At 46.3% G+C, this 22,738-nt stretch overlaps 1 protein-coding gene across 2 annotated transcripts in view; it reads right to left on the reverse strand.

Moving 5' to 3' along the window:
• Positions 1-22,738, reverse strand: part of AUTS2 (activator of transcription and developmental regulator AUTS2) — a 922,207-nt gene that overhangs the window by 17,465 nt on the left and 882,004 nt on the right. For both annotated transcript variants that reach the window (XM_064478598.1, XM_064478597.1), the window contains exons 7-11: positions 8,188-8,665; positions 6,561-6,814; positions 5,228-5,448; positions 3,490-3,534; positions 392-487 (exon numbers count right to left, since the gene is read on the reverse strand). In XM_064478598.1, coding sequence (XP_064334668.1) covers positions 392-487; positions 3,490-3,534; positions 5,228-5,448; positions 6,561-6,814; positions 8,188-8,665 — 1,094 coding nt within the window. The remainder of the gene's footprint in view (positions 1-391; positions 488-3,489; positions 3,535-5,227; positions 5,449-6,560; positions 6,815-8,187; positions 8,666-22,738) is intronic.

The raw sequence follows: 22,738 nt of genomic DNA on the forward strand, positions 1-22,738 counted from the left end.
CCTCCCTTCTGGTAGAATCAGTTAAGGCTCAGCTTTTACACACCTCGTGCACGATGCTGATCACATACACCTCAAGGACAACCTGGTGCACAGATATGTGCATTTCATAGAATTCCCGACGAGAGGTTTCCGTCCACCATGTTGGTGGGAAAAAAAATGTATTCTGCCTGATGTACAGAGCACAGGAAATCTTAGGCCACGTGGGCAGTACAGACTGAAAATTAAATTCTGGCTGAGGTCTGAAACTAGATGGACAGTCTAATCCCGATGGTCGCCCTGCATGGGAAGAATGAGTCACTGGCAGGCGACAGGACGCGGAGGCTACCCGCTCGCCCAGCCCGAGGCTCCAGTCACAAGTGCGCCTGTGTGTTTTCGTTATAAGGTCTCTTACCTTCGGCTGAAATGCTCCTTGCAGTGAACCGAAAGGGCCAGTGGGCGGAATCATAGGGGGAATGCCCGATACGGCAGGAGGATAAGAATGGAAGAGCTGTGGCCAGAGACGGAGAGGGGAGAAAAGACTTTAGTAGGAGGCAAATGATACATTCACATCCCCTTCCCCACAGAAAGACATCGACAATCAGCAAGCCAAGTGATCTCAGTGTGGTTCCGTTAGTCAGGAAGCCATGGCGAAATGACCACACAGATGTGCCATGAATACTTAACTTAAAAAGTTAAAAGTGGTTCAGAATCAATCAGCCAACAAATGACGTCCCAGATGAGGACATCATTAGAAAGGGAGCTTTTCTAATTATTAATTGTTAAATCGGATAAAGTCTTAAATGGTTGGAGATTTTACTGCATATCAAAATCAGGAGGGGTGCTGAGCCAAAGAAGATGCCCAGAAAATTACAAGTTAATTAGAAAAAGGAAAAAAAAAAAAAAAAGGGAAGAAAAAGAAGCAAGTCTTTATGGGTTCCAGGACTTTATACCATTAAAACTCAATTAGTACTTCTAGATTTTTAATAGTATTGCGGAAATGAGAAAATATTCACAGTCCTTGCTTCATTAGGTTGTTCTGGTAAGTGGCAGTTCCCGAGGACAATTTAATGGTCTAAAATGATGACAGATATTTGTGGAAGGGGAAGTAAAATAACTCCGTGTGTTCCTTCCGTGGAGCCGCCCACTTTTCTGTAAGATGGACAAGCTCACTGGAGGCTCCTCGAGCCAAACCCTTGATGTGTCAGTTTGACCAGTCAGTGGAGGGAGAAGAATGATTCTGAATTAAAAATATGAACGGTCTTGAATTAACAGTCTACAGAGGACACAATGGAGAAAAGAAACACACAGCAGTACTGGACAATGCAGACGCGTCTTTTCCTCCTTCTAAAAATGTACTGTCTCTGAGATGCTATTGCTCTGGTTCCGTTTACTTTGAAAGAAAAAGAACCACCATACAGATGTTTTAGCAACATCCCACCTGTGTGGTTACGTAGCCGAAAATAATAATAATAATTCAAGCTCTTCCTAATAATGCACTTATGTGAGCTATTTCCAGGTAGTGGCTGAGATCCACATTTCACAATCCTGTCTGTTTTCAGAGCACGTACTTTTCCTGTTGGTCTTTATTTCATTTTGCTCCCTTCAACGATGCAGCAAAGTTTTTCAGACTAATTGATATTGAAGTAAATCCACTTAAAACAGTGATTGCAAACCAAGTGCCCTCATTTAAAACTACTTTTAAGTCTAAAATTGTGTTTCAGCTACTTGAGTGCATTGTATCTTAATCCCCCTTATAACATCTAATCCCCAAAGCAGGGAGACTTGAGTATTTCATACATTACCCACTATAACTAATAACATGAAATAACTCTCCCCCAGTACACCGTGTGAAGCAGAGGCATGTAATACAGCACGCTGAAACACACTCAAATTTCTATTACTCTGCCTCCAGGTGGGTATTGTTTCATTAATGTTTTCAACAAAAAATTGTATATCCTCACCATTTTCCTTTTGCTTTAGCCCATCACTGACCCTCTCAGGACACAGCTGACTATTCCACCCATTGATTCAGAATCTGAAGTACCTAACTAATAAAACATGAGCCTTCCAAAGATTCAGGTCTCCAAGTTTATATCTAGGACTTATAGATACATAGTCCGTCTTAGATCTAGGACTCTCTGGGGAGTATGCATATGAGAAGACACTGCACTGGGTCCTGGGAAGTAAACTGAGCTACCCTGTAGGGCAGCTAAACTTTCTCTAAGAATGATTTTGTTAGCTGGTCTCTAATTTAAATTAGCAAGTATAGACAAAGGGCAGAAACCTGGTGATTATTAAGGATGGTGCCATCCATGGGACAGACCCCAAGGGAAAACCCATAGCTCTACTGGGTTTTGCATATCCATTCAAAAAATGCTCCTGTACCCCAGTCCTAAGCAGAACAGTGCTGGACACCTCGGCGCCCAGGGACTCAGATACACTTTTCTCAGGCCATTGCTGAATGCCTCTCAAATAAGTAATTTTTAATGGATTCCCAATATTTTCTAGTCTTGACTTCTCAGCTTAGGACTAACACAGTGTCTAATTATCTGGTTCAAAGTGTGGATGAAGTCACAGGCTTGGCTGATCTATTAAGTAGCACTTGTATTCGAATGTTAAGTTAACAACTGTCCAAAAACCAAACCAAGAATAGTTCAATATGGTGAAGCAACATGGCTACAAGCAGTTATTAAACTTCCTTCTCTCTGGTTTAATTTTTTAAAATACAAATAGACCACCAAGCAGAGAAACTTGCAAATTTTCAGGTAAAAATGATGCAGTATTCACTCCATAATCAAAATATCATGGTAAGATAGTCAAGGTGTTTGAAGAAGCCCTTGTCTTGTAAGCAACTGAATATGTAACTTAGATTGGTACCAAATTAGGTTCCAGTACCTACTTTTAAAATTGCATGAAACAAGTAATACTTTTTAATAAAAAAAAATGAGTTTAAAGAGAAAAAAAAATCATGCCTTTCAATTTTAAGATCTGTTTTTAATGTAAATGCTATTTTTATTTGCGTTGTAACAAGTTCAGGAGACCATTACCAGCCATGTGGACGAGGGATCTACAGTCAGCCTGGAAGTGAAAATCATGCCCTTTGAAGAGGCATGAATGAAAAACATAAGGTACTTTGTTTGGAGGAAATAATTCAAGTTGAATTCTAGGAATTCTGTGTGAATGACATTTTGGCCGACGCCTGAAATCTGGGATTTCAGTCTCCTGAAGCTTTACTGATTTGACTGTGGATGCCGCCCCAGGCAGGACGGATGCTGGCTGCCACACAGTACACCCGTCTCGGGTGTGCCTATGATCTTTTGATTCAGAAGATGATACTGCATCTTTACCAAAAGCGAACGTCACAAAAGCAAGCATCCAAAGTGACGAGCAGCAATGGGAACTCTTGCAAAGATGATTAGGGAAGGCTGCGAGTCATTTACTGATCTGTGGCAAGAGCACACGAATGGAAAAGCGGTTACATTGAATGGGTAGCATGGTAACGAGACTCACACTGTGCCGGTAGAATGGGTCAACTTTTGTAGGGTATTTGTCAAACTGTAAAGGGATCAAAGCAAAAGCTAGTTACTTAAAGAATCTACATTTCTGTTCGCTGCTTCGGCGGAGGTGGCCCTATGCCAGCCTCTCGGCCGTGATGCTGTCGTCAGACTCCACGACCTCACCGTGTATGAAACCAGTCTGCGCTCCTGAGTCACTGTGACAAGAAAGCAACACAAATAGAAACTCCGAGCGAAAACCCATTCAGTGCATTTAGGTTGTGACCACACTGGAGCGTCTTTCTATTTGGTCTATATTTAGAGACTGGCACAAACCCAACAATTAAACTGGAGAAAAGAGGCAATTGTTTGGATAAATCAGAGATAAGTGAGCACTGGGTCTGATTTACCCAGAGAATTCCCTCCATTTTCACCTTCACTTTGGCAGAACTGAGCATTCAGCTCTTTTCTGGAATGTATCACCCCCAACACAAATCTGAGCCAGGTCCTTGCACCCTTCTTTTCAGCAGAAAAGAGCATATCATTGTTTTTTCTAAATATTGTCATCATCCTGGTGCCAGAGCTCCCCTCAGTTAGATTAAATATATTTGAGAAACAGCTTACTCAGGCTAGTATAAACTCTCCCCAAATAACAGGCCCTTAGAAATATAATTGTTGAGAAGTATAGGTCATCCACAAAAAAAGGGACGGGATTTATCACAGGAAAAAAAATGTGGGCCCAAGGCCTCATCTCTAATATTCTTCTAAATAAAACTTATAAAATAAACTTCCAAAAAATATATATTTAAAAAAATTAAGTTGAACAAAATGGGGGAGGCAGAGGGAGAAGAGGATGGGAAGTTTGGTGAATCATGGAATTGAAATCTACCCCCACAATACCCAGATTAATTGCCTCATAATCAAGTATTTCCTGAAATGTTAAAAATTACCTAAGTAAAACACTCTCATAGTCACTGTGACGGACAGGAATCTATCTCAGAATAATCAGCATCCTAACATGGTACCATTTCCTATCGTTCCTAAGTTAAAAAAAAATTCCCAACTGGTCCTCCCGGGCATGTACTAGCTAGCCCCTGGTCGAGACCAAGACCACGTCACTGCCAGCGGTCCCTCTTACCGCAAGCCTGAGTTTGGACCCCGCACGGCACATGGTTCCCTGACCACCTGCTGACGGAGCACAACAGCAGACTGGGGAGGGGAGCTGTCTTATGAAACACGAGAAACATAACACCCCTAACAAAGCGGGTTTAGGAAACCATGGGAAAGAGCTGGGGTACCCATGCAGTCCAAGTCTGCCGACAGCTCTCTCCCCTCCTCGGCCCTCCTCCAGACGCCTGGTGTTCTGTGAGCATTCACTTGCTAGTGCAAAGCACTGACAGAGACATTTTAATACCTGGTAGCCACCCCCAGGATGCTCAAGAGCACAAAAATCACCCTTAGGAAGTTAACTACCGACACTGGATGTGACCTTTTGGAGGGCCTCTAGAAGGAAATCCACCTGCAGCGCCAGAAGTAACGGCCTAGAAGAGTTCCTACTTCAGGCCCGGGGTCAGGGCTGCCGGGAGCCGGGGGCACCCGCTTCTCTCCAGCAAAGTCGGGCAAGGCCGAGGGCCCCCCAGACGGCTCTCACTCCCCGTCCAGCCTCCTGTGCCCGGACAGCCGGCTCCCACCCACCGTCTGCGTACGAGGAGTCGGGCTCTACTTATCCTCACATTTCTGCCTGGGGTACGCACCATGGGCGGTGCTGGCGTCGGCATGATGGCGGTGGGCGGGAGGGCGTGGGGGAAGGGCGTGAAGGTGTGCTGGTGCGTGTGCTGGTGCGTGTGCTGGTGCTGGTGCTGGTGCTGGTGGAACTCGGTCCGCAGGTAGGGCGGGGGGCCCAGGGAGGCCCCGCGGTCAGCACTCTGAGAGGCCAAGAAACGCGTGTTCAGCTCCTGGCGCAAGATGTCTTGCTCTGAAAGAGAAGAAAGGGGAGAGGGTGACGCCTTTTCCTGGGATGGGAGTTTCCTTCCGAAGGGGACATCTGAGTCGCTGACAACGGAGGGCTGCCGGCCGAGGGCACAGGAGCCGGGGCTCTCAGGTACAGCCTGCCCCGTAGACGGAAAGGAACAACCAACCGGGCAGAGGGCACCAAGGTCCAGGCCCAATCTAACGGTCTCTGTCCAGACTCTCGGCTTCCAGGGACAGGTGGTCCAGCAGTGCGCTGTGTGGACAGACTCCAGGCTGAATGGCCAGAGGTCAAATTTCAGCTCTTCTACTGGCAGCCGAGTGGCCCTGGGCCTGGCAGAGCACCTGTCTGTGTCTTGGTTTCCCCACTATCATTTGGGGATGAAAAGATTGCCGGTGCTGTGGGTTAGTTTTGAGGGTTAAAGAAATGAACCTATGTAAATACTTAAGGACAGTGACAAGCTTACTGTCGCCACTTTTATTATTTTTAGTAATGAAAGCGAGCTGTTAACATGGCAGAGCCCTCGGGCCCTCTTCCAGGGTAAACCTTGATTTTACAGCTCTCTGTGTTAGTGGTAAAACTCGGCCATGAAGGACCTGAAGCTGAGACCCTTGGCCTGATTCAAACAGGTGAGGAGAAAAGGGCCCAATACCTAACACTGGGTCTGTCCTGAAAAATCTAGGATACATCGCCACAAAAGTGCATCTTCTCCACCCAAGACAGAAGGCCTTACTCAACTAAAGCAAACCTCTTAAACCAGGGCATGATTTAAGGTTCTGGCATGAAACAGACACGTGATGTGGAGAGCTTCTGTCCCTCTAACGTGAGCCCAGATGACGGTACAGACGATCTGCGTTTTCCTGCACAGCAGGAAGGTGGGGAAAGCCTCCTGACATGAACGACAGGTGCTCTCGGGCAGTGTCTGAGTCCCAGATTGTGTGCGGTGGGGACGGGTGTGGGGATCTATTTGTGCTGAATCTCAGCCCACTAAGGACTCGGGGACGATTCCAAGAATATACACAATAAAGCAGAACATCACTAGATAAAACCTAGGCACCAGGGGCCTTGGGCAAGGGAGAGGGAAGAGGGGAGAGGCAAGGCCAGCGCCTCCGTCCTACCTGAGTAAGTGCTCCCGGCCGGGTGTCCGGGCACCTGCAGACTCCCTGATGTCAGAGGTGGTGGAGGAGGCAAAGCAGTGGGAGGGGCAAACATATTGGGGTGATGTGAGTGTGCGGGGGGCTGGAGGGTGGGTGGGAAGCTGTGCAGGGGGCTGTGGTTGGGCAGTGACAGGGGGAACGGGGAGGCCGAGGGGTGGTGGGAGATGTGAGGGGGCGCGGGTTGAGTCTTCGCTGGAGTGCTGCTTCTGCTACTGCTGTTGGAATACCAAAGTAAAAAATAAAAGAAAGGAAAAAGAGAGGTAAGCAATTAATTTTCTTTAAAAAAATCCTATCTCCTAAAGCCATTCCACACTTTTTCTCTTGCTCCTTCCTCTTCACAGATCCTCCCTCGAGCACACAGAAGCCTCTGCTGAAATCACAGCTCCTCTAAACTCCCGCCATGACTGCAGACACAGCGGAACAGGAACTGCTGCCCCAGGGCTGCTGCCCACCGGTGTCCAGACAGCCAAGTCTGTGAAAACTCCGCTCTGCTCTCCCCGCTGCCCCTAGAACATCCTGGCCCCCCTATCCTGCACTTGCCATGTTTCCTGTAAAGCTGTAACACTGGCAGAAAAGAGTAAGAATGATGACCTGGGTTTACCCCGTCTGCTACCTCTTCAGGGAAAAAGCACAGGGAAGTGGGCGCCAGGGAGCTGGTGCCCGTCTCCTCTCTGGTCCGGAGACCACAGAGCCGGCCTGGGGCAGAAGATGGGCCTGGCCCCCAAGAAGGCAGTTCCTTCCCCTGTCGCAGACAGCAGAAAGCAAGGCCCTGGACGGCCAGTCACCAGGCTATCACAGGAAAACCACACCAAATCCAACAAGTGCGAGGGCTTAGAATGACAAGCCCCGGGACAAGCAGGGGCGTGCGTCACGGGCCCCGGGCCCCGGCTTCCTCTCTCCCTTTCTTTGCAGGTCTCCTTGTGCTGCTTCTTAAACTGCCCTCCTCAATCTGGCAGAGACAACCCAGAGGCGGGCCTGGGGCTCCATGCAGGAACTCCTCTCTTCTCTAAACCCAGCGTGTTTCTTTTCTCCCTCCGTCACCCACCGGGAGGAAGTAAATCACAACAGACACCTCAAACCAGGGTACTCCTCGGTCCCAATCTTCCCACCTCTGGAGTTGCAGGGATGTGACTGGGAGGCAAACTGCTTCCCTTCTAAGACTCTGAACATTTGATGACCTCCCCCTCTGGTTTCCGTTCCCTGCCTCTCACCAGGGAAGGTGGGGCTCCCGGGAACAGCGCCTTCAGCTCTCCCTCTGGAGCCTCCTTCCCCTTCCTGCCTTCACTCTCTCAGGAGCCTCTGTATGTAGTTTAGTTCTTTACAATGTCCTCTCTACCCAACCCACTCAACCCAACACAACCCACCCCAACCCACCCCACCCCACCCCATCCCATCCCACCATTCTCCCAAGAGACACTCTCACCTGTCTCCCAGACCCCTTCCCCGTCTTCTGTCCCTGCCTCACCGAGAACACAGTGACAACGTTTCCAGTGGGGAAACCCAGTCCCTCTGGGATCTCATCCCCCCGCCAATTGCCTGTCGCAGAGAAGATGGCTCTAAGAGCCAGGACAGGGAGCAGGCGGCTCACCTGAGGCTGTTGAGGCTCAGGCTGCTGCTGTTGTAGGCGGACAGAGGCTGCGGGAGGCTCTGGGCGGCGGGGTGGGCCTGCCCTGGCGGGAGGGCCTGGTGCAGCAGCGGCCCGGGGGACTGCGGCCGGGGTGGCCTCTGCGCGGGCGGCGGCGGCGGCGCGGGCTGGAGCGGGGCCTCCGGGGGCGCCTGCGGTGGCTGGGGGCTCGGGCGCGGGGGCCGAGGCTGGGGCTCGGCGCGGGGTGGCACCGCGGCGGGGTCCGGAGAAGGAGCGCGGGGCGGGGGCTCCGCCTGGGGCTGGGGCAGCGGCGGGGGGACCTGAGGGCAGGGGTCTTTAAGCACCACGGGCTCAAAGATGGGCTCTTTGCCACAGTCCTGGCTCTTCTCCTGGCTCCTCTCTAGACCCGATATCTTGGGGACAATGGGCCCCGCATCATGGCTGTCGTGTTCCGGGAGCGGGCCGACCCCGAGCTCCGGATCTGTGTGGGGAGAGCAGAGACAAAACCACAGGCGAGGACACGTGAGTGGAAAGCAAACTCCGGGCCCGAGTCACCTGTTCCCAATGACGTGGCGTGGCCCAGTCCCAGGTCCCGGCCTCCCGTCCTGCCTTGACCGCTGAGACGGGGCCAGTGGGAGCCGGGGAGCAGCCGTGCCCTGGGGGGGCGACCAGCCAGAGGAGGCTGCATTCCAGAAAGCAGCTCAGGCCACCAGAGTCTGAAAATGACTATTTCCCTTAATCTCAACAAAGCCTTTTCTGCAGCAAAATTCAGAAGCAACAGGCAACAAGTTGATTTTCTCATTTTAAAACAAATAGAGTTCTGCAAAAGAGAAGCGTTTTCCTTTCATTTAGCCACACTGACGTTTCTTCCTGGCGTTGCCTGCTCTCCTCTTTCCATCTGGACTGATGAGGTGTGTCTGACATCTGGAGAAACAATTTTCTCTCTAGCAAGGGCTAAACTTCCGGTCAAACGTCAGGCCTCCTACTGCTCACCGATGATCCTGGCACTGGAGATTAGAGGGGCAAACGCGAATGTAGATCAGGTTCACTGTCAACTACACATGCTCAGTGTTTTAAAGGATTCCCCCTGGACCACTGGAGGAGTCCTTAGCCAAGTGAGGACAAGGAGTGTGACTCTGGACCTTGAGACCAAGCCTGGATGTGAAATTTAAGTGAAATCCTACAGAAACTAAAGAAATGTAGACAGTAGATGCTCCTATATGAATTTAAAAGATGTGCTTCCCCCCACAGGGCAAAGGATCCATGCCACGTTTAGTAGGGGGGTTACCTGATTATCCCATAAGTCAAACTATAAAATCCTCCAACCAGAAACTGACACACTGTAGCTGACTGTACTTCAAAAAAAAAAAAAAAAAAAAGAAAGAAAAGAAAAAATCCTCGAACAGAATCATGAAAGACAAACACAGCCTTAGATCTAAAGACGTGGCCCTATTTAGGAGGAAGTACTTTGTACACATCTGGGGGGGGAATTACCTTTCCCACATTTTTGTGCTAAAAAAAAAATCCATCCTTTTCTCTTATTACTACACAGGTTAGAAACAGGAAGAAAAGAGACCACCACATTCTCTGAAATGAGGGTATGTTTCACGTATTCCTAAATGAACTACTTTGGGCATGAATTTTCTCTTCTAATCTCACTGTTATCAAGCGTGAAAAATACATGGTATTCTCACTGGTCCTATTAATTTCTCTTCATGTTCTCTTGGGTGTACACACTTGTGTTTTTTCTCCTCCCTGGAATCTGCATCAAAGCAATCCATTTTTTTCAACGTTCTTTTGGTAAAACAGATCAAACACGTAACATGCACAAAAGCAGAAACAAACAGTGGGTTGACAAACAAAGCACATTTGGGGCTGATGTGGACTTGGATCAAGTCCCACAGACCAGCCTGGAACAATTACACCAACAGGATGCCAAGAAAGCCCCTCTTCACCTGGTTCAGGTAGGAAAGGATAAAGCACCCAAAGGCTCTGGTGAAAGTCACTCTAGACTTCTGATGGCCCACTGACACCTATTTCTCCCCAGTGCTGTCTTCAGAACCCTCCTAGGAAGATCTTTGCTTATGGTAAGCTGACATTTTACAAATTCCAGAACTCTTAAGGCTGAGAGAGCACGTCAAATTCGTGATGCGGACACAGAACCCCTTCAGCCACAATAAGAGTTACATCTCAAAGGAAGACCCTTTATCTGCAGACATCCAGATCAAGGGACGCTGGCTCTGCTCCTTTTTCATTGCTTTTTCTACCATTTTCACCAGATTTTCCATAACAAGCAATTAAATGAATTCACTGAAAACCACAGGCTTTGAAGACTGAAGGCTGGTTAGTTAGGTGTGGGGCAGAAAGCACTGACACCACAGAAGTCCTCACAGCACCCAAAAAGAGAACTTCCTGGATGAGAAGTCAGTTCTGTGTGTATGTACAGGGGTTCTTCCAGCTCTGATGGCTGACTGTGGATTATCTGTCACAAGTATGGCAAACATACAGAATGGAATACACTCCTGTCCTTCTGTATTGCTTTGTTCTCTGGACAGGGATAGTGAAGAAAAAGCATACCAATATTTTCTACCTCATGTGTAAATTCAAATTCATGGCCTGCCTCCAAAAATCAATGTCCAGACCAAGTTTCTCTCTGGCATAAAAGGAAGTTTCCTTTCTGAGGGGCACCACTGAGAGGTTATCACTGAAATTTACTTACGCCAGGAAAGAAGCACAACAGAAGTCCACGGATAAGCGTCTCATCCACCTAGCTTGACTGTATTTATCTCCTTGTCCTTGATCTGATGAGCCTCTAGAACCTGGACAACACAGCCAAGCCCGCAGGAGGCTCAGTGCAGGCTTGGGCTCGCTTCCCGAGGCTCCGTAAAGGCAAAGGAGTTGCTCTCGTGTCTCCCTGAGGCCCCACTGTCTCAGGACCAAGCTAAACACAGCTAGAGTCAGGGGAGTGGGGCCAAGACGGTGGAGGTGTCACCACCACTGATGATCAATGAGGTACACAGGCAAGACCAAAGCTTCTCTAGCGAACCCTACACATCTGTAGGCAACAGTCTGCAATGAATGACTGGGGGAGCCCAGAAGCACAGAATCCTGGAAGACGGCGAGGATCTGGGACCCCAACCCAGCACTTCGCAAACTTTCATGTGCATTCGAATCACCTGAAGTTCGGATTAAATGCAGACTGGAATTCAGCAGCACTGGGGGTGAGTGGGGATCCAGAGCCTACCTTTCCAAGAATCTCCCAGGTGACGCTGATGCTTGGACCGTTCAGCACATAGCAAGGATGTTATTCAACCCTCTCAGACTAGATGGGGGAGAAGCCCAGCAAAGGTGAGAAACTTGCTGGATGGAGGTTACTTGGCTGTTTCACAAAGCCAGACGGCGGAGTTCTAGTCCTAACTCAGCCACCACTATGTGCCTTTTCTCTGATTGACAAAATGCTGCCCCCTAGGCAGCCAAAACCCTAAAACAAAGCAGGTAATAATAAATCCAGGATTTGGTTAAAATATTTAAGTGCAACCAGGCAGTGCAAAGGGTTAGGAACGCTGCAAAGGGTTGCTGGAACACGGCCCTTCAGCTAACTCTGAAAGCTATCATCAATCCATCAATGCCAGTGCTGCAACCTATGAACAAGGCAGCGGCAGGTTTGAAGGCTGATAACTTGGGCTGCAACAGTTTTCTGACTCCCCATTTACACGAGTCTTTTGAGGCTCGGATTAGGCGTCATGCATTTTTGTGGCTAATCGGTAATGCATTTCCTCTTCCCTTCAATTATTCAATAACTGTATCTTCCCAGTTAAGCTTTTCCATCCTGACAATCCATTTGTCTTACTGTGCTTCTCCAAAATTGGCAAGAACACATTAATAAAAAAAAGTTTTTTGTACTGCTCAGTGTGCTTTGAATTTGCCCAAGGATGAAATACGCTGAGGTAGAAAGAAATAAGAATGTGTAAATTGACTAGTCTTATTTAGAAGTTTTATTCATTACATTTTGGGGGTTTTAAATTTCTCTTTTGTGTTTGTAAAAATAACATGATGCTTATAATAAAAGACATGCAAATTCAAATTACACTGTACAGTAAAAAGGCTGAATGTACCGCATGTAAATTATATCTCAACAAACTTGACTCCAGCACATTGCATTTTTTAAAAACTTAAGGGTGGATTAGGAAAAATGTGTTTGATTTTGATACACACTGGGTACAAGTTCCCTGGGGAAAATGAGCTCTCTTTTATTTTACTAGGTGAATATAAACCCTGTAACCTCTGTGGAGGGCAATGTGGCAACTTTTAGCAAAAAAACAAGTGGAGTTCCCTTCATCTGGTACCTAAGGATTTGGTCTATAGACACAGTGAAACAATATCATGGTTTAAATTACATGTGTGGAAACAAACGTAATCACTGGGGGACAGGTTACATATAAATTTGATACATCCATACAGTGGAGAAGTTGCAGCTATACAAATGAAAGAGAAACTCTGTATGTTCAACAGAGCCCACATGCTAGCTTCTGTGAAAAATGGAAGAAAAATGATATATATTCACTTTTACTTTATACATAAAGCAGCTCTAGGAGATACCCCAGGAAGCATGAGCAGTGGGTTACCTACTTGGGGGTTTGGGGAGAAGTAAGAACTGAGGGACAGGGGACCGAGGAGGGGGAGATATTTACAGTCTACATACATGTATATTTAAATTTTGAATGTGATCATGTTATTTATTAAAAATTTTCAAATATCTTCTGTTTACAAACAGTCTGAGCAAGGGGGGTTTGAAAAAGCAAAGCAAACAAAACTGGAAGTCTGAATAGCATGATTCGCAGGCGAGGAGAGTATGTTTTATATAAAATAAGAAAATATCAAGCACACTTTTATAACAATAACGTTCAAAATAAAATGGATTTTACGAAAAACATAAATTACTAAAACCGACTTAAAAACGAACAAACCTCATCCATAAAAGTAAACTGAAACACGACTCAATACCAACACCCCTCAACCCAGGAAAGCACAGGTGCACAGACTTACAGACAATGCGGGCTAAACCTGTAAGAAACAAAGTATTCCCGTCGTTTAAATTGAAAGCCAACAGCAAATATGTAACAAAAGGCCAAGGCAAAACTATTATTTACAAAAAATATAATTATCTAGCTGGAAAACACAGGCAACCAGCTGAAAAAATAATAGAACTAATAAGAGAGCTCAGTAAGGCATCCAAATAGAGCCGCCACAAACATCCACTGCTTTTCTACACACCAGCAGTAGTAAATAAAAAATAAAAAGTAAAATAAAAAAGAAACCCCTTTACAATAACAAAAATCATGTAACACTTGCGAAAGAACCTAACAAGAAAATTATAGGGCCTGTGTACTTTCAGAAACGTACCCCCCCAAATGCTCTGAGAATCTGTGTTCAAGGGTGTGTGAGGATGCAAAACATAAAAATAAATAAATGAGAGGGAGGTGGGGAGAGAGAGACAGAGAGAAATTAAAGGTTAAGCCATGGAAGAGGCAGCTCTTAGAGGAGACCACCCCTTGGGGGAGGTTCTTAAAACTTGTGGGGTTGGGTGTGGCTGTCACAAAGACTGGAGGGTACTGGTGGCTCTCGGGGAGATTAGCTGTACTGTGATGTGAAGGTAAACCACACATAATATCTTGGTTCACTTTCTAAAGTCCCACTGAACGTCTGTGCAGCTGAGAAAAGGAGGACCCTAACTGCTTTTGCACAGAAACACAAAATAATTTTTTGCATGGTTTTAATACACACTGGGGTTTCTAGGAATACAACTGTTGTGCGTTGCTATGTCTGCTGTGTTATGTCTTGTTGTTGAGTTGTTCATCATTTGGGAAAATCACATCAATGGTCAGGCTGATCCTAGTATGTGAATTACAGTGACAGTGTATTTCTGTGCGCAGATTCATGCATCTGACCATGTCACTGTCTTCTAATGTAAGTAGTTGACTATGTACCTAAAAACATATTATGTAGTCATACACTACTTTCTACTTGTTTCTCCTTTACATTTCATTAGGACTTTATATAATGTGTACAGATAAGCATATTAACCATATATTTTGCCCCAGAAATAAAATATTTCTTATATTACACAAACAGGCACTGGGTGTAGTGTGGTTGAGATTTCATGCATCATGTTATGTTCCTGTGATGAACGGCTGTTTCCAGAAGACCAATAACTTACTGCAAAAATGCAGTAACTACCTCAAAAGGTTGTGGTGGAAATTAAGTCATGTTAAGTGCTTTCTACAATGTACAGCACAAAATACGTAAGTGATCGATGGTCCCAAAAGTACTGCAGAAAAATATTTAATTTCATGGAAAAAATTTCGTGACAAAATTATTAGTAAGTAAGATAAAGTGAACTATTATCAATATGATTTCAACACTTAAAGTTATCTATGTGAATGCACACAGGTATGCACAGGAGATGAGAAAGATAGACATCTAAATGTTAAGTGTAATCCCATCATCCAGAAAGAACCATTGACTCAAGTTTTCAAAGTTGTGCTTTTCTTAAACAAAACTTTCTAAATTTTCTACAGGGAGTACGTATTTTTATTATTATTGTAAAAGGGAAAAAACGAGATTATATTTTAAAGCGTTCCTTCATGGAAAATACCCCTCCACCATCAAAAGAAGTCAACCGGGAGAGGGACCAGTCAAGTCTCTTTAAACTGTCTTACCCGCTGGATGGCGTTTGTTTTAAAGCCCTTCCCCCAGAGGACAGACAAGCATTTGCCTCTCAAAGAGGAGAGGGCGCTTGTGCATCAGCCTTCCAATGACTCCTCAATGCTTCTAACCAGTTCTAACCGGTGTATTTGAACAGAAAGGAAATGGTGAATACTGGTGATGGAGGAGGAAGGAGGGGAGAGTGCGGGAGAGGAGGAGGAGAGAGGCTCCCAGGGCACATTTCTGTGCTTCTGGTCTTTACCCAACTTCACACTCTTGACGTTGGAAAGCCCTAACAGGGCCTACGCACTAGGTCATTACTGCAGCAAACTGAACGAGCCTTAAAGACATCAAGAAAACCACGTGGGGCGCTGGCCACTAGGCAATGTATCTACCCACGCATCCACCTGTATCTTTCTGAATGTTTGATTTGCATCATCTACAAATGAACACGTCCTATGTTTAAATGTCTAGTTAACTGTTCTACTCATTTGTTCAAATGAGAGAGCCACAGAAACGTCACCACATAAGAGTGAACGAAGACTGTAGCCAAATAAGAACCCAGACTTTAAATTGAAGGGAAGTGGGAACATTAATAAATGTTGAAATGTTCAACAGCGAAAAGCCCAGAAACACACGGAAGCATCAAGTTTCTATGAATCAACATACAGTTATTTCAGGCTACCAGCAATGTCCAGTCTTTAAACACACTTTCTGCTGTCTGTTGTTACCTCAGACAAAACTCTACTTTTTAGCAAAGGCTGCATGCTTTGTATATACTTATGAAAATGAAAATAGCACTACTGAACTAATGTAGCCAAACTCTGAGCTCTCCCCATGTTCTAGGCACGACCTCTAAACCTCTACACGCCAAAAGTGTCTTACAGAGAACAATCCGCCTTCTCTAACGTGCACTTCTCTTTATGTTCCTCCTCTCTTTTTCTCAAACCATTAAACAGAGACCAGTTTGTTCCATTAGCAGATTCAATTACTCGAACGAGTGGAGGGATGACATCCAGTCTCGCAGCTCTTCTTCCCGGTCACTGAAACTGTACAAATAAATGGAGGAAAACCCACTGTTTGTTCAAGGCAAATTAATTTTCAAACACTGCAAGAGAGGGAGATCGGGGGAATGCTGGGTGCTTGGCAGGGCTCAAGGAGATTTCATTTTGTGCTTGTCATTTTGTGTAAACATTAATTACCATCTGGGAGGCTAAGCTCCGGGTTGAAGTCTGTATCGCAAACCTCTGAGGGCCTCCGGGGTTCCTAGTAAAAGCAGAATCCTAAATAGGGAAAAATTGCCATTGCATCTGCCAAAACACCAGCGGTCCACAGGGAAAGCTGTGTGGAGACCAGCAGATTAGAGGCGGCTGTCACTAGAGAAGCTAGTCTGGCTAGCACCTAGTTTACCAGATTAACCTACGACAGGGCTTAATCTGACGGGGGTTAAAGAAAAGTCAACAGACTGCAGCTGAGCATACTTAAACTTGATTCAAGTTTATTCCTCCTAAACCTCACACCAAAAAGCATCAATTGTTAAGAGGGGGCCCATGGTCCTGATGCCTTAAAACCAAAAATCTTTCTCCAAGGGGAGGAGCAACCTTGGCTGTTGAGACTAGAGCCAAACAGAATGGCTTCTGCCTATAGGTCAGAAGACTGGGCCTGCAAACATTTTATGCCTTTTGTAGCTTCTAGCAAATAAGAGCAACAAAGGACCATGTTGATGAAGGACCAAAATAAGAATGAGAGAGAAAGAGGCTGTGATCTACTGGAGGTAGAGATGCAGGCATACAAAGGTCTCGGAAAAACCCAAGAATGTCACGGTCGTATATAAGCCTCATGTTTTCACTTCACACAAGGAAAAACTAACTCACTTCATATGGCCAGCACTATGTGGGTCCTGAGGATACAAAGAGGAACAGATACAGGCCCTGCCTTCCAGGAGTGGGCAGTTGAGGACGCAGAACCCAGAGGAAAAAACCAGGAACCAGCAGTCAGGAAAGCAGCGGCCCTCAGTCTTGCTGTCTGTCATCTGTGAGGCTCCGCCGTAAGACAAGCAGAGCGAATGGAGATATCTGCTGTATTTTACTGATCTGGAGTTACCGATGGTAAGGTGCTTTTGTCTGTAGCACTTTCCTGCTGCACTGGCTCCAAGGATCAGAGTGAGGCCCAAATCAACGGACTCGTGTTCTGGGATGTGTAGAGACCGGACAGAGAAACGAGGTACGAAGGATGGCGTCTCCAATCACTACTGAGAACTCGGAAAAACTCCAGACACAGGTTTCAGAGACAACTCAGGCTTTCCTGTTTTGGCCTCAATGACATACTCCCATTATTCTTGCTGGCGTGCTCCCGCCAGCCTCAGCGTCCACCAGCTGGCCTCTCCAGACACAGTCACCTCCTGCCGGGGTCCATCGCCAGTGCCTCTTGGCCTCCGCCCCTTCCCGGCCCATCCTCCTCAGCCCCGTCTCGCTGCTGCCCAAGCGCCCATGCGACACTGTGCCCTCCGCCCGGGCGTGCCCCCCAGCACCGCCACCCTCAAAACCAGCGCACACTGCACACGTGACATGCTGTTTGTGTCTGTACATCAGTGTGGGGCTCCTGACAAGGAAAGTTTCTAAAAGGATCTTCAACCAAACGTGTGTATTTGTGCAGCCTGACTCTGAGTGAGGGGCAAGCCCAAGGATGAGATGGATGTTCTAGTAAAAGCCGCGGGACACATTCCTTAGACCCGAAGACAACACGGAGACCTTTGGCTCATTTTGGAAATTTTCCAAGAGGTGGGACCAAAACACTGAAAATGAATTATACCCTTAGATGTTTGGTTAAAAAAAGAGTCCTTCTAGTATCTAATCATCCTGCCTTTCACATGAAGAACAATCAGGCGAGGCTGGGAGGGAGAAAAGAGGATGTCATCTTGCTCGAGGCAGCCTCCCTCCAGGATTTTCCTTATGAAGTATGAGTGAGGACTCAAAAGCTGTCAAGCACACAGACTGTTTACAGATCTGACACCTTCCTCGCTGAACTGCTGTCCACTGCTCGCTTGGAACGTCCTCAGCTAAGGGCTTCATGCCCACAGCCAGAAGGGGCAATAATCGTGAGGGCAAAGTGACCCTGGTCGCCTGAAGCAAAAAAGTCTTTGGTGTGATGAGTCCTTACTATTTTGTCTCTTAACGGAGTAAACAGCTTTGCTTGGCTCTGTGAACGTCTGATGTATCAATACGTCTGGGATATCTGGGGGCCCGGGAATGAGGCATCTCGCTAATCAGGTTCACACTTTTAAAGCTGAGTGTGTCCATTAAAGTTGGCAAGTGATTGGCTCTAGGTTAAACCCTGTTTTCAACACTTTGAACTTCACTGGAGATTATCTTCTCAAGGACAAAGGTAAGAGCCGCCAGCACCACAGACCTACTGAAATCCGATCAGTCACCCCTCCTTCCTCCTTTGTACACTGATTCTGTTTCATCCGATTTCAGGCACAGATTAGATTATCACTGAGACCCACTTTAGTAAAGGGGCTGGGTAGGGTAGGCCACGCTGGCAGGTAAGAATTTCTATCTTTTAAGCCTGTCCTAGGCTTTTCCTCAGCTCCCTGGCCCTCCACACAAATCCTCCCCACCCCCAAGCTTCTTCCTAGCCCTCTGCATGCAGGGCGGCGGTGTGCCAGCTCAGCTTTCGGTTGACCTAAGTTCTAGTCAACACTGGCTCATGTTCTCACTGCTCCTGAGCCGGCAAGAACACGCACACTTGCACGCTTTATCCTTCTCAAATCATAGAGTCACCTGCGCTGGGCCACACCACTAGGTCTGCTTCCTCAGTCACCCTCCCAGCAGGGTCTGGGTATCAAGTTACTCTAGTCGGAAGGAGTGAAGCAAATCTTTGTGAGTCCTCAGAACAGTGACTAAGTCTTTCTGTTCTGCAGGGAAGGGAGGAAGGACTCAGACAGCAAGGCACGTGGACAGTTCTATCCTGGGCACTTCCTGTGCCAAGAGAACTGCTGGGGGGTGTGGGGGGGGGGGGGGGCGGTGAGCTCTCCTTCATGGTGGTATTTCCCTTCCTGGCTCCACACACGGTCACCAGATCACTCACCATGTGGAACAGACAGTTAGAAAGTCTTGGCCCAAAGGGTGGCCATGAGCCACCTTGAAGGACCCCGATGGTTGTCACATGGAAGAGGAAGTACGTCTACTGTGAAGGGCATCACGGGCAGAACCCAGACCAAAGGATGTACAACTGGAGGAAAAGTTCACCTGGAAATGACCCAGGCTGCCGTACAGGGGAACAAGCTAATGGTCTACTTTGCCCTTCACTGGACGTGTCCAAGGGGACGCTGTGTGACTGTGATCAGAACTTTGAGGAGTTAGTCATGGAACGGGAAGGGGTGGGCTAGATGACTTCTGAGATTCCACGAGCTCCCACGTAAGGTGTTGGTAGCACACTCCTTGGAAGATCATCATTTCTTTACTTTTCCAGAACTCCACCTTCCAGAACATCTCACCTGTAGGTTCATAAGCACTCTCTCCTTGATGTGCGCACATTTTAGTCAATGCCACATCTTACACAGTTATACAGGGTCCCTACCCCAGATGACTACAGATATAATTCTCCTGAGGAACAAAAGAAGTAAATCTGCTCATCCCCAGCTGTGATTTTGTGAAGTTGAAAGAGATTTTTAAAAACAGAGTGAGGGGAAGTGTTGTGCTGTTTCCTGTATTTGAAATATTTTATCTTCTTCAAAGGGTAACTCAACCAATCATTAAACTGACCTTCTATACCGTATGTGTAATAAATATTTGGTAGGAGAAAAAAAAATCTCTTGCCATTATTTCATCACTTGTCGTTATTTCATTATCCTCAGTTTATCACAGAAAAAGGAAATATGTTCAAATATAAAATTTGCAGCTACATGTACATAAGGTTCAGGAGAACAGGGAAGGTGGTGACAACATCGTCCCGCTAGACACTGCCCATCTGTGGGGTTCCAAGTTGTAAGGCTTGACACTCTGGACTCTGAAACCACTTTTCTGCTTGAGTCACCTTCCCCACCTGAAATGCTAAAAATCACCCTCTAGAAATAAAGAGTGGGAACTTATAACTGTCCTTGGACAGAGATGGAGCTCCAGCAAGTCACCAAAACAGCAGTGCCGCCCGTCTGTCATTTAGAGGGGAGGTGCTGCCAGACAGCCCAGCTCAGGCTTGGGATGTGCACCGTCACGATGACTTACACCCGCGTGCAAATACCTGAACTTTACGTTCAGAGATGTTTTCAGAACAGAGGTAAAAGGTAACGTGGCGTTCGTTTGTTTCTTCTTCAGCTGCTGGAGGACTGTGTCTGCCTGGCTGTCGGACATCCCCATCCCCAGCTCAACGTGACTAAAATCAAGCCCACCCCCTCCCACGCCAACTCTGGATCCTCCATCCCCATCATGGAAGCTCAGAATCACAGATCAACCTGTTTTTATTCCCCCTTAACATGAGTCAGTGGCTTGGTGTGAATTATTGCTTATATAATGCCATTTAAAGTAAAACCACAGTTACGGAATCTGCTGTTCCCCAGCAGCCTGAGCGAGCTTTTAAAACATAAATCAGATCATGCTGTCGCTCCTGTTTAAATCTCTCCAATGGCTTCTCCTCTTACGTACAATAAACTCATACCTCCTCATCGTGGCCCCTGCTGCACTCCCTCTGCCCCTGACATCCGTCCACAAGCCCCGTGCTCTGCCTTCTCCCATTCTCACACCTGCGAGCACTTCGGGGCCCCACCTGGCCAACTCCTGTTTCAGTTGCACCGTCTTGCTAATCCCTCTCCAGTCACCACAGCCCCTGGCCACCACCCAGACCCTGAGGGACTTCTATTTAGATACTTAATGCCCGTGGGATTTATCAGGCATTTGCTATGCATTGTTATTGGTATTTTAATACATACAACTAGTTTTTTTGAGAAGGAGGGATCTCAAAATCTTCCCATTTATTCAGTCCCAAACACAAGGCCTTCGTTTTACTGAGCACTTGAAATAGATTCGATTTCTTTAGCCACGTAATAATCAACTTACAAAATCTAAGCAAGCTTCTTTAACATCTGCAATTCGAAAGGAAAAAAAAAATCACTGTAATGAGAAAAATATTCAATAAACAATTACACATCAAGCCCAGAAAAACCAAGTCTCTTCGGAGTCGTTTCCATAATTGGACATTACATTGCAATAAAATAATAGTATCTACCACAAGCAAATGTAAAATAATTGGAAGCTATTAGGAAGTTTAAGGATCCATTTTTGATACATAATAAAACTAATGTTCTATTTTGAATCATAAAAGATTCTAATAGTTTTGGGGTTTTTTGCATAACAAGAAAAGCAGGGCAATCAAAAGCATACAATGTAAAAGGAGGGAGATATATAAATAACCAAAGGCAGGTAAAGCCTATGGTCTAAAGGCATCTGCATACTTTATGAGTTCAAGCCTACTTTTCCATGTGTTGAAAGAAATAAACAAGAAAATGTAAACAGCCTTTAGCCTAGGGGGTGGTTACAGGGAAGTGTCAGAGGGTTTTTCTTTTTCACCTTCTACAGTATTTGAATTTTTAACAGAATACTGGCTTTAAGTTCAGAAACATGATACAAAGTCAAACAACTGTGCAATCAGCCTGTTACATTCATTAAGAACAAAACAAAGTAAATGCAATTTTTAATTAGCCCAAGAAAACTGCTTAAAACTTAATAGAAAAATCACATAGCAATGAAACGCTAAGGAGCAATGAATGCTGGAAAGACTGGTATCTGGACAATGACAGAGCCCAAAGTACATAGGCTTGAGGTGGGAGGGACACGTTTTGTCCTGGTGAACAAAAACTTCCATGATTGCCAAATACAACTGGGAAATACACACACACACACACACACACACACACACAATAAATCGTATGGGAGATCAAGAAATAAAGATTTATAAAGTAAGGACTTCTCCAACAAAGCGGGAGATAAGAGTTACTTTCTTAAAGCTGTACACAAAAAAATTACAAGTTGGAAATTCAGTAGTGGAATCACAACTTTCCTGAGGAAATGCATCATTAAGATGGAGCTTGGGGGAGGATGAACAGACAGCAAGGCAGGAGGTGCCGTATCCGCCCCAGAGCACTGGAAAGGGGACTCCTGGAACAAGGCTTCTGTCCTCCACTCTCGCACTTGACCACAAGCACCCTCTAAATCTGATTTAAATCTTGATTCCTGTCAGAGGTAAAAGCCCCTCCTATAGGAGAAAAGCACCACCCTGCAGACCCCAGGCCACCGCTGAGTGATGCCTCACACGTGGAACTCGGTCGCTTCAACTGAATGAAGACACAGAGATCAGCAGAGCCTAACTCACAGAATCTCAGCGTTCTTGTTGCTGTTTTCTAACAGGTCATCTTCTTCAGGTGGTCCACTGTATCCAACCCCCTGTCGGGCCCAACACCGGCAGGCACCAAGCAGCCACGTGGGGCTTAACAGTCCGCTTGCTACCTGCCCCACTGCCCTTGTTTACAGAAGCCACATTGGCTACTTGAAGTTAAATGTGCCCGTTCCTAAAAATTTCCTCCTTGTTCAGGTGCCAAGGAAGGCTTTCAATCCTAAAGCAGAACTGAAGGCCATTCTGAATTCCTGTCCTTAAAGGCAGAGACACAGCAAGAAGAAACGGTGGGCATTCATTTAATGTCCCCAAATTGGGAATGTGCTTGCTTACAACCCTGGTGGCTTCAGGAACCAGTAACACAGAGAAGCCCACCCATCTCACCACAGACAAATGGCCACAAGTCACTCACCCCTAGAAGACCTGTTTTTACTTACTGACAATGGTTATGTTTCTTCGGTTA

Source organism: Camelus dromedarius, chromosome 24, assembly GCF_036321535.1.
Source record: "Camelus dromedarius isolate mCamDro1 chromosome 24, mCamDro1.pat, whole genome shotgun sequence".
Classification (NCBI taxonomy): Eukaryota; Metazoa; Chordata; class Mammalia; order Artiodactyla; family Camelidae; genus Camelus; species Camelus dromedarius.